At 46.1% G+C, this 18285-nt stretch overlaps 1 protein-coding gene across 1 annotated transcript in view; it reads right to left on the reverse strand.

The window, feature by feature from the left end:
• auts2a (activator of transcription and developmental regulator AUTS2 a) overlaps positions 1 to 18285 on the reverse strand; it is a 946702-nt gene that overhangs the window by 121879 nt on the left and 806538 nt on the right. The window contains exon 9 of the mRNA XM_055657423.1: positions 218 to 266. Within this exon, the coding sequence (XP_055513398.1) occupies positions 218 to 266 (49 nt within the window). The remainder of the gene's footprint in view (positions 1 to 217; positions 267 to 18285) is intronic.

Genomic DNA, 18285 nt, shown 5'->3' on the forward strand with positions numbered 1-18285 from the left:
GGAGAGGGTGGACACAAAATGCTGGAGTAACTCACTGGCGGGGGGGGGGGGTGGGGGGGGACAGGCAACTCTCTCTGGAGAGAAGGAACGGGTGACATTTCGAGTGACCCGAAACGTCACCCATTCCGTCTCTCCAGAGATGCTGCCTGTCCCCCCCGCTGAGTCGCTCCAGCATTTTGCGTCTCATCTTCAGGGCAGAGGGTGGGATGGGTCCTACCTTTGCTCGTGGTCGTGTTGAAAAGTTTCTCCGAAGTAGCATCCGAAACCTGGAGCAGAACAGAGGAAAAAAAAGGGGGAAAATTAAGATTGTGAAATCTGAAGCATTTACCAATTTAGAGAAAAATGTAAGAATATTTTAATGCAGTTACTTTAACTCCCCACAAGATAGAGCCAGAGCATTTGTTTAAAAAACTCTATACTGCAGACCATTTATTCCATGAACGTGCGCTTAAAACCAATGTCCAAACATGGAGCGTAAAAATATAATGTTATATTTTGGTTTAACTAATGACTCAAACAGACTCAGGAGCAGCTTCTCCACTCTGTTACCAGCCTTCTTTCTGAACAGTCCTTCCATAAGCTTACACACACTCTCCGATTCTTCTCCATGTCATTACGGACATTGCATTCTGTCTCTGGGACTATTGCGTTACTATGCCGAGATTTATACTCTGCACTCTGTACCTTTCCTTCACCCTCCCGCTTGTACTTGAGTTTGCCTTGATTGTATTTATGTATAATATCATAGCATAAAGCTTTTCACTAAACCACGGTACACGTTACAATAAACCCAAACTTAAAACACTTTCAACCCTTTTTCTGTCCCTGAACAGCTCCAAGGACATGCAGCATGTTGGATTTGGAAAACACATTGCAGATCCAACGATGCAAATGCCACCATATTTTTTAACCTCGTGGAATGCACCTTATACTAGGGGGCGGCGCGGTGGTGCAGCAATAGAGTTGCTGCCTTACAGCGCCAGAGACCTGGGTTCAATCCTGACTACGGGTGCTTGGCTGTACGGAGTTTGTACGTTCTCCCCGTGACCTGCGTGGGTTTTCTCCAGGATCATCGGTTTCCTCCCACACTCCAAAGACGTACAGGTTTGTAAGTTAATTGGCTTGGTATAAGTGTTAACTTGTCCCTAACGTGTGTAGGATATCGTTAATGTGCGGGTATCGCTGGTCAGCGCGGACTCGGTTGGCCGAAGGGGTTGGTTTATGCGCTATATCTCCAAATTAAACTAATAAAACGAAACTTCCTTCACCGTGAATGTGAATTATTTTTATTAAAACCTCAAGCTGTCATCAAGTGGCCCCTTTTAATGCATGTCATTCACAAGGCACACTGAAACATCTGCTTGCAGACTATGTAATATGTTCATAGTTTCATCACCCACCCACGCTTTCCTCCTCACTATAAACTGAACTCGGTGGCTACTTGCATCCACTGTACTAACATTTCCACATGAACTCAGATTACTCCATTCCAACAGTCAAGCTTGCTAAAGTTTGAGAAAAGTTTCTTTTGAAATTACAATTGCAGCAAACTCCTTGATGGTCTTTCATCTCTCACTGCATAACAGTTCAATATCTTTTAAGCAAAAATACCAACTGCAGGGGAAACTCAGTGGGTCAGGCGGTGTCCGTGCAGAGAACTAGACGGATGGCATTTGTGGTTATGACACTCAGTTTATCAGCCTGATCTCCACCGATGCTGCCTGACCTGACCCGCTGAGTTCCTCCAGCACTTTGTTTTTTGCTCGAGACTCCAGCATCTGCAGTGTCTCCTGTCATCTTTTAAGTGAAACACATTTGGAATAAAAGCCCACCAAAGACAAGAGAGACAAGAGCCTAGATATTAGTTCAGTTTATTGTCACGTGTGCCGAGGTACAGTGAAAAGCTTTTAAAATGGATTGAGCAGCACCAATTTCTGTACCCAAGTGTTTGGTGGGAAAGGATACTGTGAATGCATTTCTTGTTATCTTCAAGAATTCCAGATATTCCAGAATAATTTGCACAGATTGGTAAGTAGCAAAATGTTTAAGAAAGGAGGGGAAAGTAAAAGAGGGCACTGCAAACCAATCAGCCAAACATGAAGGGAACATTTAGAAACAACGAACTGCAGGTGCAGGTTTACAAAAAAAAAGACAAAGTTCTGGAGTAACTCAGCAGGTCAGTCAGCATCCCTGGAGAACATGGATAGGTGACATATTGGGTCATGACCCTGAAGAAGGGTCAGCTGTGAAAAATGATGGAATCTATCATTAAGGAAGTAGCTACACAACATTAAAAAGAATACGAAATAGGGGAGAGTCGGCAGAGATTTATGAAAGGGAAGTCATCAGACCAGCAAAACACAAAGTGCTGGAGGAACTCAGTAGGTCAGGCAGCATCTGGGGAGGGAATGCTCAGACGACGTTGCGTGGCAAGACCCTTCTTCAGACTGCTGGGAGAGTTCTGACTTGAAAGGTCGTCTGCCCATTTCCACCCCCCCAATGCTGCATGACCCATTGCGTTCCTCCAGCTTTTGTGTTTTGCTCTGGATTGCAGCATCTACGGCCTCTTGTGAGACCATGAACTGGAGCAGGCCGTTCAGTCCACTAATGCTACACAAGTCAATTCGGGTTTTCTTGAGGTTGTACCGTAGAAGAATGGAAAAGACAAACCAGAGGATCTGATGTACTTGATTTTCAGAAGGACTTTCACAAAGTGCCACACAAGCGATAAGCAAGCACATCAGCACACGGTGTTTAGTTTAGTTGAGTTTAGTATAGAGATACAGTTTGGAAACAGGCCATTCGGCCCACCGAGTCCGCACAGCCCAGTGATCCCCGCACACTAACACTATCCTGCACACACACACAAGGGACAATTTACAATTTACACTTATACCAAGCCAATTAACCCAACAAACCTGTATGTCTTTGGAGTGTGGGAGGAAACCGAAGATCTCGGGGGGTTACGGGGATGATCTCGGGGGAAACCCACTCGGTTACGGGGAGCACGTACAAACTCCGTACAGACAGCACCCGTAGTCGGAGTCGCGGGGATCGCTGGTCGGCGTGGACTTGGTGGGCCAAAGGGCCTGTTTCCGCGCTGTATATCTCTAAACTAAACTAAAATATTGAGGGGGGAGAGCATCATTCAGTGTCCAACTGTGATCCAGGCTCGTCTCAAGCATGGTAACCAGTTGTGTAGGTCAGAGATCAGCAACCTTTCCAGATCAGGTGGGGCAGGTTCTGCAGTAATGCCAGCAGCTGCTACACAAGTGCCACATATCTCTGCACTATTAAGTACATGCTTGCCTTAAATGGGGGCACAATGGAGTGACAGCGAGTGTGTATAAGATTGTCTGTACGGGAGATCAGACTTTATAATGTGCAATTCATCTTGACATCTCGTCAGATAACAACATTTCTTCCGATGTTGCTCCATTGCCCACGGATTTTCACTCCCGCTGGAGACATCCGAGGCTTCGTGGTGGGACTTGAGGATTATTTGGTATCTCCCAGCGTCTCTCCTGCTGGCATAAATTTCATTGGTCAGGACTTCCGAGCCCCTAGGATATTTTGGAGCTCTCCTCTCGCCTGCAGCCCCTCTCCTCAATGTGGCCAAAATGCACATTGCTATCGTCTGACTTCTATAGGGACCACAGTTAAGTCAAGGCACCCTAACATGGGTGGCACTGTGGCGCAGTCTTACAGCGCCAGGGACCCGGGTCCGATCCTGACTATGGGTACTTGTCTGTCTGGAGTTTGTACGTTCTCCCCATGACCTGTGTGTGTGTGTTTTCTTTGGGATCTCTGGTTTCTTCCCACACTCCAAAGACGTACAGGTTTGTAGGTTAATTGGCTTGGAATAATTGTAAATCGTCCCTAGTGTGTTGGGAACGCTGGTTGGTGGGCCGAAGGGCCTGTTTCTGTGCGGTATCTCTAAACTAAACCCTGTTGCTTTGTCCAAAGGCTTTTTGAACCACGTCACTATTTTCGTGAATCCAAACCAACAGCGAAACGTAACGCTGATTTTGCATACCAAAATAGGGCAAAACCAACCTCGTTTCGAGGCAACAGATACTCAGTAGTCTCGTTATGAGTCGACACTAGAATTCTCATCTGTGTTCAGCTTTTCCATTCCTCTCCGTCCCAATTACTAAAGGAGTCATTACATTCATGTGGGCAACTTCTGAACCCCAAGCCTTAGAAACACAGACAAAAAATAGGTGCAGGAGTAGGCCATGCGGCCCTTCGAGCCAGCTCCGCAATTCAATATGATCACGGCTGATCACCCAAAATCAGTACCCCGTTCCCGCTTTCTCCCCATATCCCTTGATGCCTTTAGCACCAAGAGCTAAATCCAACTCTCTCTCGAAAACATCCAGTGAATTGGCCTCCACTGCCTTCTGTGGCAGAGAATTCCACAGATTCACAACTCTCTGGGTAAATCACAACTCTCTCTCTCGGCAAAGACTGAGGCGGCCTGGCAGGATTGGAAGGAGCAGTGGCGGTGCTCGGCCGTGGCCGATTTACTGCCGCTCGCAAGACACACGTTAGCTGCTAATTATTTCCCAGTCCCCGCAGTCGAAATGGGCGATAAGATGTCTCTTCGAGCAGTGCGCCGACTGAAGTGGTCCGCTGCTCTTGATCATCCATTATCAGCAGCTGCCAGGGCACAGCGGTATCAGGCTCTGCGATAAAGCACCAACAAGCCTGTCACAAGGAAATCATCCTCCCCTGTGAGGAGACTCTTTCCTCTCATTAAATGTAACCTTATCGCTTGAACGCACGCTGCAATCCTTAGCAAGTGACAATGGCATTTCATCTAATTTTCCAACAAGCCAATCCTGACAGCATCCTCGTTTTCCTTTTTGCTTTCCAAAACACAAGTTAATCTGTCCGTCAGCTTCTGGGTGAGGAAAAAAACGTGTCGCCTCACGAATTAAAAATCGAGGCAGGGATCTAGGAAGCCAGACGCAAACTCATGCATTAATTAGTGGCCTCATGATGCTTTAACAGGTAGAATGGCTTTTCAAGGTTAAAGGTAAAGGGGTATTAATCCTCCTGTGAATAGTGTCCAATTACATGCACAATTGACGATGATGGCAATCGAAATCCGCGTCCTCTTTTTGAAAGGGAAAAAGAGAAAGTCTCAGACAAGAGCTATTCACTGATTTACTGACAATACCCAATTTCAGAGCAATCGCTGTCAAATCAAAATGTCACTGGTGTCAATCTGTGCATGTACCAAGTACCAACTCAATCCACTTCTCTCAAGTTGGCTCGTGTCAATGCAGCCACCTGTGAATGCAAGTCCACTGTGATATGAATCATCTCAACTCTAATGTTCTGTCTTTACCTGACCATTCTCCTTCTCCTCTCCTCAATCGTTGCTGATCAATGGTTCACTATTTTCCTGCCTCCCTCTGCATCCTGACCAACTGAGTCAGACTCAGCTTTAACCTTTGGAAATCCATGAGTGTCAATAGCTTATTCAACTGAGGACTAGGATTCCAATAGTTTTAGGCTCTCATTAACACACAGTGCCATAAACAGACTTTGTTCCACAAAAGAGTTCATTGTCAGTCATGCCTGCACTGTTTTGTGCCGGCCTTCTCCGTCTTTCACCCTGAAGAAGAGTTCCGACCCGAAACGTCACCTATTTCTTTTTTCCAGAGACCACCTGAGTTACTCCAGCATATTGTGTCTATCTTCATTGTCACTTGAGTACTTTGTGTAAACGGACGTAGATTGTACTCGGAATTTGTCGCCATTAGCAACTGCACTAAAGGACCCCAAGCTGCCTTCTAGAGCCATGTTAATATTCTCTTTTATGAGATGCTGGACAGCAAGAGACCACAGGCTGTGTCTCAGATTGGACCTCACAGCTGGACTCTGACTTGAAGAGATTAGCTGATGCAAATCTTATTTATCTTTCCTCTTCTCCGCACAAGGAGGTAGCAGCTCTTCATTTGTTACAGTGCAAGAAATACACTCAAGGCGTTCTCTGTTGAATGTGTGCCTGGGTATAAAATGACTACTTGACCCAAACATGACCTGACCCAACCACCGTTATCTTTCCCCAATCTGAGCCTCAAAACATTTAATCCTTTTTCCGTATCTTGCTCATCATAAACGCAACACAATCAAAGCATGTGATGCAGCCGTAAGATTTGAAAAGGAAGAAAACAAAAAGAAACCTAAACAACAGACGTTAGGATGAGTGAGACCGAAGGAATTGCAGTTGCTGATTTACAAAAAAAACTGCACGTGGTGGAGTGACTTAATATGCCAGATAGCAGCTCTGGAGGGAATGGATAGGCTCATCGAAACATACAAAATAGGTGCAGTAGTAGGCCATTCGGCCCTTCAAGCCAGCATTAAATATGATCATGGCTGATCATCCTAAATCAGTACCCCGTTCCTCCACAGATGCGGCCGGACCCAGTCAGTTACTCCACCACTGAGTGATTTTTGACGTTAGCAATATTCCGTGGTTTACAAACGTAGGCTGCAGTGAACTGAGTCAACAGTGAAAATACAACTAGTCTCTTGTCTTCTAGTGACATTGTATAGAGCACTTTGTGCACCCAAGTACGCCTTGACATAAAATTTGACAGTAAACCATGCAAGACCATTATTAGAAAGGACACAAAGTGCTGGAGTAACTCAGTGGGTCAGGCAGCATCACCAGAGAACATGGTTAGGTGATGGTTCGGGTCAGGGCCCTTCCTTAGACCCGAAACGTCACCTACCCATGTTCTCCAGAGATGCTGCCTGACCCACTGAGTTACTCCAGCACCAAGTGTCTCTTTGTGCAAACCAACATCTGCAGTTCCTTGTTTCTTGATGATTATTAGAAACTTAGGCAAATGTTTACTCAGGTTTAAAATGAGTCAGAGAGCCTTCAAGAGGGAACTTCAGGGCTGCGAGTCTAAAAGCCCTGTCCCACTGTATGAGTTCATTCAAGAGCTCTCCCGAGTTTAAAAAAAAATCAAACTCGTGGAAGCACGTAGAATGTACGTAGCGGGTACGTCAGAGCTCCGGGGCGTCTCTTAGCGGATCGTAACGCTAATGGCAGGTAATTGTGAAACGTGGTAAGCTCGGGAAGACTCGGGAACATGTTGAAAGATGTCCACGAGAGCCCCGAGTACCTACGAGCGGCCATTACCGTAAATCTCCGTGTTCGAATCAGGGCAAACTCGGGAGAACTCTTGAATGAACTCGTACAGTGGGACAGGGCTTTTACTTGAAGCCCCAGGCACCAATGTCAGAGTTATGGAAGAGGCCAGACTTGGAAGAATATAGAGATCTTAAGCAGTTCGAAGGGTGACGAGGTTTGCAGAGCAAGAAGAAAGATGGAGCCACATTTCACAAAATAGGGTGGGCATTTTTAAAGAAAATCATGGTGCTGCTAGAACAAAACACGGCACGGTGGCGCAGCGGGTAGAGCTGCTGCCTCACAGCGCCAGAGACCCAGGTTCAACCCTGACAACGGGCGCTTGTCTGTACGGAGTTTGTACGTTCTCCTAATGGTTTGTACGTCCCCCGTGACCTGCGTGGGTTTTCCCTGGTTTCTTCCCACACTCCAAAGAGGTTTGTAGGTTAATTGGCTTAGTACAATTGTAAATTGTCTCTGATGCTGCAGTAACTCAGCGGCAAAATGATGCTGCAGTAACTCAGCGGGTAAGGCAGCATCTCTGGAGAGAAGGAATGGGCGACGTTTCGGGTCGAGACCCTTCTTCCTACGACGGCGGCATCTTCGTTGGTCCGGGCCTGAGATCGGCCACGAAGGCGGTGAGTGTTGGTGCTGCTCCTCGTGGCAGCAATGGCGTCGTGGGACTGGGCCTCGTGGTGTTCGGGCAGGATGCGCGGGCCAGCTGTGGAGCCCCGGGCTGGCGGGCGGTCGAGTCGAGGAATGTCGGTGGAAGGACCGTTCTGGAGGCGAGCAAGTTTGCGATCCTTTGTGGAGTCCAGGTAGGAAAGGAAGCGTTTGTTGAGAGCGTGGATCTGGTGTTGGATAAACTGCAGTTGGGGTCCGTTGCAGGAATGGGTGAGGCCTGGAGCTGCGGGAGAGTCAGGGCGGGGGCCTGTTGGTGCCGGCGCATCACAGCCAGTGTCGAACGCAGAGCAAGGAATGAGAACTGTTGTAAAAAATGGCGGATCGGTTGTCGGAACCTGGGATGTCTGGAACCGGAGCTTGAATCCACTAGGTAAAAGATGGAGGCGCAGGCAAGTCCCGAGTAAACAAACGTGGCTGTGGTAACGGGCCTGGGTTAAGACATGGTCGTAGAGTCGGAGGGAAGGAGGAATCACAGAGGGGGAGTAGTGAGAGAGGGTGCAGCTGCAATCTTGTTGGAGAGAGGAGGAGAACTTATTCAAAGTAGACACAAGTGTTAATGTGCGGGGATCGCTGGTCGGCATGGACTCGGTGGGACGAAGGGCCTGTTTCCGCGATGTATCTCTAAACTAAACTAAACTAAAACAAAAGCAACACAAGTCAGCTTGTACAGGGGCAATGAATGAATGGATGAGGGCAAGACCTGCACTGAGTGGTTTGGCACAACTTCAGTTCACGAGAAACTCCAAGCGGATGTACAAATTAGGACGTACAAATTTTACTTTCAACTGAACACATTTTGAAACCAATTTCTGTCAAATAAGTAACACGTTTTTTTTTTCCCTCCCCCTTTTGGACCAAGGAGCAGATTCTTTGCAACATATAAAACCGTGCCATTCCCTCCCCCCAACACAGTGAGTGCCAGCCCACAAAGTTGTTACCCCATAATAAAACAAATCGACAGAATGGATTGGAAAATTAAAACACAAACTAAATGCATGGTCACAGGAATCCTGTCAACCGCAAATTACCAGGCTGTTATCGCAAGCCGATTAGTTTAGGAAATCAATGCAGATGCACTGTGAAGAGACACCCCATTTCTTAAGGAGCTTCTCAGGAGATCAATGCATTCTTTTCACCACGTCAATTATAGACAACGGATGCATTTAAAAATCACACTTCTAAAATTAACCTTCATATCAAAACAAATAATGAGCTTGTAAACAAACATTGAAAATCAGTGGATCTTGTGAAATATTGCGCGCTAACAAGTCATCTTTGGTACATCAAACTGCATGTGCACGGGCCGACTTTGTGCACTTTGAGCATCCGTGCAGTGTTTACTGATGCGAGCTCTTGCGGGATTTACTGAAAACGTTATATTGACTTGATTAGGTGTCACAAAAGCAAAATAGCGCGGTGCTAATTATGCACGGAGACGCAGATTGGCCGCACTAATTACAGGGGGGGGGGGGGAGGGGGCAGCATGCAAGTGTGGCCAAAAAGCAAAGAACCCAGCAAGATAGACACTCGCTGCACCCCCTCTGTGATTCCTCCTGCTCTCTCTGGCTCCACCACATCGTTTTACCCCGGACTCGCCACCACAGCCACGTGTGTTTTCTCGGCGCTTGCCTGCGCCTCCATCTTGTTATTGGTGCTGGCATGGTTCAGTTTAGTTTAGAAATACAGCATGGGAGCAGGCCCTTCCGTGCCGACCAGGGATCATCCATGCACTAGTTCAATCATACACACTAGGGGGAAATTTACCAAAGCCAATTAACCTTCAAACCTGTACGTCTTTGTAATGTAAACCAGCATCTGCAGTAACATAGAAACATAGAAATTGGGTGCAGGAGTAGGCCATTCGGCCCTTCGAGCCTGCACTGCCATTCAATATGATCATAGCTGATCATCCAACTCAGTATCCTGTAACTGCCTTCTCTCCATACCCCCTGATCCCTTTAGCCACAAGGGCCACATCTAACTCCCTCTTAAATATAACCAATGAACTGGCCTCAACTACCTTCTGTGGCAGAGAATTCCAGAGATTCACCACTCTCTGTGTGAAAAATGTTTTTCTCATCTCGGTCCTAAAAGATTTCCCCCTTATCCTTAAACTGTGACTCCTTGTTCTGGACTTCCCCAACATCGGGAACAATCTTCCTGCATCTAGCCTGTCCAACCCCTAAAGAATTTTGTAAGTTTCTATAAGATCCCCCCTCAATCTTCTAAATTCTAGCGAGTACAAGCCGAGTCTATCCAGTCTTTCTTCATATGAAAGTTCTGACATCCCAGGAATCAGTCTGGTGAACCTTCTCTGTACTCCCTCTCTGGCACGAATGTCTTTTCTCAGATTAGGAGACCAAAACTGTACGCAATACTCCAGGTGTGGTCTCACCAAGACCGTGTACAACTGCAGTAGAACCTCCCTGCTCCTATACTCAAATCAGCACCTCATATTTCTCTTGTGCGGCTTCCAACCCAACGGCATGAATATCGATTTCTCTAACGTCAAGTAACCCTTGCATTCCCTCTCTCGCCAACCCTCCTCCACCCTGGTCCTCTTGCTGATTTCACTGTTTGGATTCCTTCGTTATCATTTCGTCCCCAGCCAACAATGGACCATTGTGGGTTCTACTTCCCCTGAGTCATCGGTGCAGGCTCTGCTTTGTTCTGCACCTTCCCGCACCTCTAGTTTCCCCCTCCCAGACTGTGCATATCCTGTCTAACTTGCTGAATGTTTCCAGCATTTTCTGATTCCTATTTAGGCTGCAGTTGAGAAGTTACTGAGTTAGAGTTATTGGAAACCTGTGTCCATTGTGGCACAGCATGTGCTTGGCTTCCGCCTTTTTATGGAAGCATATATTGGGATACCCGAGTCCTGCTGCGAACTGGCGGCTTGGATAATTAACATGTTTCAGGGTAATTGGAGAGCCTGATATGCAATTTCACCATCAAATAGCCATGTTACCCACTGACCTCAACTCTCCCAGTGTAACTTAGCTGGGAACTGCCAACTCGATGAGATACATACAAGCTTCAGTCAGATGACCTGAGTAAAAATAACATCAGCTGCACTACATATTTTCAGACCATATAGTTAGGGAAGGTATTCAGAATTTCGAATATTTAAGAAGAAACTGCAGAAGCTGATTTACACTGAAAATAGACGCAAAAAGCTGGAGTAACTCGGCAGGTCAGGCAGCATCTCTGGGGAAAAGGAATAGGTGAGGTTTCAGGTCTGCTGAAGTTCTCCTCACTTATTGAGCCCTAAATGCTGTCCTGATAGAGTCAGTCCAAGTGTCCACAGTCATTTCTAGATATCACTGCTTTTGTCCTTCATTCATAGATTCTTACAGCGTGGAAGCAGGGAAGCCGGCCGTTCGGCCCATCTCGCCCTCACTGTTCCTAGTCCTTGTTCTTTTGGGCAGCAATGATTTTGGGCTAAAAGGTTTCAGAAGATCGGTCGCAGAGTTCTTGTGGCACATCTTCTCGAATGGATGGGAGATTGCAAACCTTCACGTGGCCCGCCCTGTTTCGACGAATGCAATCAACCCGGCGTGCACAATCAAATAAGATCAAATAGAACAAGTTGTCCTACAGCTTTAGGCTGTGCACGCCATACGCAAGAAGAAGAAGAAGCTCTTCTCGAGGGAACTACTGGCCGACACAGCGTGGCAGTGGAGGAGGGAATGTATTTTTTTACCTGGAGGTTGGGCTGTTGGAAAGTATTAGCGATCAAGAAACGTTCAAAGAAAACACTTCAACTCATGGAAATTACCAAGCTGAACTTTGAAACGGTTGGTATTTACAAAAGTCATCATCAGTTGTTCTTTTAGCTTGAAACCTCAAAGGTATTATCACCCTTCTGCTCCATTCATCTCATTTCATGTTCTGGTTTACAGCCCACCGTAACTGATAGACAGGAAATCTGATGTAGTCCAACATACATCCTCTGATGATATTTGAAAAATGCCTCCAAGAAATTCACTGAAATCCAATGAATTTATTTCACTTGTCCTCCCCCACCTACACAATGCTTTTAGAAGAAATAACATCAACAAGGATTACTGGCTTGGAAGAAAGAAATCCTTGCTGACAAATATTCAGCTTATGGGTGTTGTGTTACTCATAGAAGTAACTCATTGAAGGTGATGGCTGACAGGTTGAATGCAAGGATGGTTAACAATAGGGTTCTAGAACTCACTATCTGAAATGTCCAGGGAACCATGCTTTACATGGAGGTCCAAATTCTGGGAATATTCCAGACGCCAACGCCTCTACTTCCTTGAAAGATTGAGGAGAACAAGTAGAGAGCACATTGACTGGTTGCATCACGGCCTGGTTCGGTAACTCGAACGACCAGGAATTAAGAAAATTGCCAAAAGTGGTGATCACTGCCCAGTCCGTAACGGGTGCCGACCTCCTCATCACCGAAGGTAACCACAAGAGGCGCTGCCTCAAAAAGACAGCCAGCATCATTAGAGACCCACGCCACCCAGACCCCACCTTCATTTCATTCCTGCCATCAGGAAGAAGGTACCTGGAAACTGTAACGTCCAAGTTCAGTAGCAGCTTATTCCCAACAAAAATCAGGCTATTAAACACTACAGTCTCCAAATACGCTCTGAACTACATAGACTTGGGACATTACTTTTGGCTTTGCAATGCTATTGTTTACTTAATTGCCCGTTTGTTTTTCATATACGCTGAACATTTATTCCTTAATATGGGTTTTACAGAGTACTATGTTTACCCATTTAGCTATTTACCTATGTAGTCTATTTCCTTCACTCCATAGATGCTGCTGCACCCGCTGAGTTTCTCCAGCATTTTTGTCTACCTACTATGTTTACATATCTGTGGTGCTGCTGCAAGTTAGAATTTCATTGTTCCATTTCAGGATATGCACCAATAAAACACTCTTGACTCTTGAGTGAAGTCATATCAGCCGATACTCCTGCATCACTGCTAAACAAACTCACCCATCAGATCAATCTTCACTGGTAGCAAAGATATAAAGAGTTAGTCTGAAGAAGAGTCCCAACCCAAAACGTCAACATGTCCATTCCCTTCCCAGATGCTGCCTGACCTGCTGAGTTCCTCCAGCACTTCGTATTTTTCTCAAGATACTATCTGCAGTGTCTTGTGTCTCTGTATCAAAAATTCTGTTCCGTTGTGAGGATTGACATTTCCATTCTTGTTTCAAATCTGAGTGTTTCCAGCATTTTCAGTTTTTGTTTTAGATGCCCAGCAACTGCAGATTTCTTTTTCCAATGTTCTCATATCATCCACAGAGTTGTGACCAACATTTATCAGTCATTAATCGTGAGAACTTGCTGTGTTCAAATTGGTAGACATTGGTTGCACCATTCCCAACAGCAACTTCTAAAGTATTTTGCAGTCAGTGGAGCACTTTGGATAGTCCTAAATGTAACCACGGTGGCGCAGTGGTAGAGTTGCTGCCCTATGGGGCCAGAGACCCAGGTTCGATCCTAACTACGGGTGCTGTCTCTACGGAGTTTGTACGTTCTCCCCGTGACCTGCCTGGGTTGTCTCCGGGTGCTCTGGTTTCCTCCCACACTCCAAAGACGCACAGGTTTGTCGGCTAATTGGCTTGGTAAAATTGAAAATCTTCCCTGGTGCATATTGTGCGGGGATCGCTGGCCGGCACGGACTCAGTGGGCCAAAGCGTCTGTTTCCTCGCGCTGATTCTCTAAACTAAACTAAATTAACCTTCTAAAGTATTTCACGGACTGTGGTGCACTTTGGAAAGTCCAGAAAACTTTTATATAAATGTAACAATTTCATTGGATTAAATAAATTAAGAAATAGCTTCTTTTTTTTAAATAAAAATGCTCTGGTTTGACAGCCCATACCCAACCTCCTAAAGCACTTCATCACAGTGAAACGTAATTGAATGGCTGTTACATGGAGAAGTGCAGCAGGCACTTTGCGTACAAGGAAATGCCCTGTAGATTAATGAGTTGAAGGACGAGCAAGACCACAGGTATTGTAAACTGAGCTCAGCCACATGTTTGGAAGCTCAAAGGAACAACGCCTAATTTGAAGCTTTTAGATATACACATCAGGCAACTTGAAAATAGACATGCCCCATTAACCACCATCACAGATAATTAGTTTTGTGCAGCATGGCTGTGTTCAGATATAGCCCAAATCAGACTCAAAATTCGGTAGGGACTTGTGCTATGTTTTACATTGGTTCAAGTTCAGTGAAGATTTAAATATCTTTCAATACAATCAAAACACAATTACCAATGGTTCATAATTTCACTCTTGCTTTAGGGCGAAAGTAATCATATCATTAATATGCCCAAAACCAGCGATATACTTAGATTCCCCAATGGGCACAACTTGTTTCAGAGTTCAAGTGAAAAAGCCAGAGGTCAAGAAATCTGACCCTTGCTTCTCTGTAAAATCTCTTGGCTACACAAGTGTTCAGGAGCAGAAAGAATCTAGCAGAGATATGTTAATCTAAAAATTATGATGAATGTTTCCTGCAGCTGATGGTAAATTCTCCTTTCTCCTCCCGGCAAATAGGTCTTTAAATGTACTCGTGGAAAGACAGTCACCCCCGTTTTCTTCATGATTCACAAACTTTCGACTTTGCAAACAACTGCAAAACTACAACTGAACTGGCAAATGACGGGTTAAAAGTATTGGCCCTGCTTTCATTCGGTGTGGTTTCCGTCTCACTCCGAGACTGCCTGCTAAATAAAGCTGGCTCAAATCTCCCTTCCACACACCAAATTTCGACTTAAACCTTCCTCAAAGGGCCAGTTACCACAGCGGAAACAAGCCATTACTTGTCCAATCTCTGTGAAATACAATCCGAATCACCTCCCTCCCCCCCCCAAACACTCCCTCGAGCTTTGCTGGGTTGGACCTAGAAAGGAAAGAAACCACCAGATCTGTACGTCTGCAGGCTTTGAAGCCCTGTGCCACATCAAGTCCCCGAGGAGAAGCATCAACACCATCTCAGTTTTGTCACTTAAACACATTCATAAGGGTCCCTTGCTCACCAGCCCTGACAGAATGAACTCTGCTGGGAGTTTCTGGTGGTTGAACATTGCAAGCACGTTTCACGCCAGGTTCAAAGCACCGTGGTAAATGCAGCCAAGTAAAAGAACCCTTCGACAAGGCATTTCACTTGGCTTTCTTTTTTCCCCTTTTCTCACCCCTCAAGTTTTTTATCAATGTAACCGATGTTCCTGCAGAGTAAAGGACAGGGCAGCATTGGACTCTAGTCTCTGGATCACCTTTAGGCAAGGAAATGTTATGATTAGCCTCCAGACTTTAACATCAAGCCATTGTGACTAACACTGGTCTAACTCTCGTTGAAGTTACAAGTATCACACTTCACAGCAACTCATTCAAGGGACCCTCAGGTTAATACTCTGCACCGTGCAAATCAAAAGATTCAAATTATTTTTCTTTTCACCGTTTTCTCCTTGCCATTTTATTATCTGTATCTTTTAGAGTCGCAAGAATCAAAAGGGATTTACAGCACAGAAATGGACTCTTCAGCCCACCGAGTGTGTGCTGACCACCAATCATCCATTATACCGATGCTTGACTGATTCTCATTTGGTTCTCCCCAAATTCCCGTCTCTTTCCCCCCAAGATTCTAGCACTCACCCACACGTTAGGGACAAATTACAGTCGCTAATTAATACATCTATCTGCTTGGCTTTGGGACTTGGGAGGAAACTGGAGTATCCAAGGGAAAGCCGCAGGGAGCCACGGGGAAGGGCGGCACGGTGGCGCAGCAGTGGAGTTGCTGCCTTATAGCGCCAGACACCCAGGTTCCATGCTGACCACGGGTGCTGTCTGCTTGGAGTTTCTACATCCTCCCCGTGACCGCGTGGGTTTTCTCCGGGTGCTCTGGTTTCCTCCCACATTCCAAAGACGTGCAGTTTTGTAAGTCAATTGGCTTCTGTCAATTGCCCCTAGTCTGTAGGATGCAAGATCTGGGATAACATGGAATTCGTGTATGGGTGATCAGTTGGTCGGAGTGGACTTGGTGGACCGAAGGGCAGCCAGTGGGCTCTCTGGAAAATAGCGCTTCTCACATTTTGATTCCTGCCTTTAGTTTATCCATTAATATATTTATTAATATATATTAATTATATTTATTAAAAGATATTTAAAGAAAGGGAAAGAAAAAAAACAGCACCAAATGTGATCTTTATCCCGAGACACAAGGAACTGCAGGTGTTGGAATCTTGAGCAGAACACAAAGTGCTGGTGGAACTCAGCAGGTCAGGCAGCATCTGGGGAAGGAATGGGCAGACAATGTTTCAGGTTGCGACCCTTCTTCAGATGCTCCAGTCTGAAGAAAGGACCGAACCGAGGTGTCATCTGTCCATTCCCACCATTAATGCTGCCTGACCCGCTGAGTTCCTCCAGCACTTTGTGTATTGCTTTTCTTTATCCCAGCACACAGTCATCAAAGTAACAGGTGTCACTGAACAAGCGTGGAAAATATTCTCAACCCAATCCTCATATTTCCGCTCAGTTGCTACAACATGGCCTCCTGAGACTGTATGAGGCGATTTGTGGATTTTCTGGACTCTCCACTTCGCCAGCTCTCCTGCACCCGCCTCTATAGCCCACAGACTCACTGGTTTACCAAAAAAAAGGACATAGTGTATGGGAGTAGCCTAGTGGATCAGGCAGCATCTCAAGAGGACATGGATAGGTTCCAAAAAAAAACAAAGTACTGGAGTAACTCAGTGGGTCAGGCTATCCATGTTCTCTAGACAAGCTGAGTTACTCCAGCACTTTGTGTCTTTTTTTGTAAAGCAGCGTCTGCAGTTCCGTGTTCCCACAAACTCCCACGTTTGTTGGCTGGAGTCAAGCTCTCCAAAGCAGTGACATCACAGCAGCAGTGTCTCAATTCTATCAAAGAGGCTTAAATTCATTCCGCAACATCTCAGCTTTCTCGTAAGGCACGACGAGACTGACAAAATGTGAATCCTCGGGATTCCGATGACAACTCTCAGCCAGACCAAACGCTGGGCCTCCAAGATGACCATTTTTGTGAATAGCAATCAAAGTAACACTCATCACAGTGGCCATCCTTTGGTAGCACATAGAGCACAACCCAAAGCCAACACATACAGCCAGACTCGAGTAAGAAGGGAACTGAGAGACTAGCGTGGCAAATGGTTGATGGAGAAAGGAGAAAATGAATGTAAACGGGGACCAGAGTAGTAAGAATACTGTGTGCAGAGAGAGAAGGGGAAGGTTTGAGAGGACTTGGGGAGGTGGGGAGAGAACTGCACAGAAGGAAACACTCGAACCAAGAGACACAAAATGAGAATTGAAGACACTACACTTTTTCTTTTGTAAACTAACTTCACCAAAGAATAGCTGGGGAAGAAGGGGAGAGCGAGGGAACCATATACACTTTTGAACGCAGTGTTTATATGAAGAATAAGATTTCCATGGTCACCATCAATATCATCCACTGATATTGAGCAAAGAAATAGATCTGTATTCATGTCTGCAAGGCAGAGCCCTCCCTGCTGCACATCAGCTACTTCAGCAGCGCTATCTGCACACCAGTTAACCCACTGGCTCTCAATCACCACTACAACCTCTTCTCACTTGGCCTCCACCCACAACCATGCCTCTATCTATCAAAAACTGTGTTGACTCTTGAACCTGTTAACAGCCAACACAGATACCAGGAATGTGCAGGAAGGAACTGCCAGATGCTGGTTAACGCCGCTGATGGACCCAACATGCTGGAGTAGCTCAGCGGGACAGGCAGACTGAAAAAGGGTCTCGACCCAAAAACGTCACCCATTCCTTCTCTCCAGAGACGCTGCCTGTCCCGCTGAGTTAATCCAGCATCCTACTCCAGAAGAGTCGGAACAGCTTCATGGAACTAGAGCCAATCGTATCAGGCAGCAAAACCAAACAACAGATGGCACCAGGACACCACCTGCCTTATACTACCTAGAAAGCCCTAAGCCACCTCTGCACTGGAGTGGGGCATTGCGGACTCAACCTGAAGAAGTGGGGCCTCTCGAACTCTGACAAGTGCAACTGTGGACAGGTACAGACAATGGCCCACCTACTGACTCGCGGCGGAGAGGCATGCACTGCGGACGATCTCCGCAGAGGCACAGATGTGGCGCTGCCTGTGGCAAAGCGAGGGCAGAACGTTGCCTGACACACGAGCGAACACACGAGCGAAGGAACTCCAGCATTTTACATCTATCCACAGATATCCGGAAAGCAGCTTGAATAAAGCGAACTGCTCACTAAATATCTTCTTGCTTTCGTACACTTGGTGGGCAACTTGCATTTTTCTTCGACCATCTGTTCATCCCTGTTAAACGTGGGAGTTAGGGGGTGGTGTTATCTGAGGTGCGATAGCACATTATCAACTTCTCAAATCATAGAAACATAGAAAA

This window comes from Leucoraja erinacea, chromosome 28, assembly GCF_028641065.1.
Source record: "Leucoraja erinacea ecotype New England chromosome 28, Leri_hhj_1, whole genome shotgun sequence".
Taxonomy (NCBI): Eukaryota; Metazoa; Chordata; class Chondrichthyes; order Rajiformes; family Rajidae; genus Leucoraja; species Leucoraja erinaceus.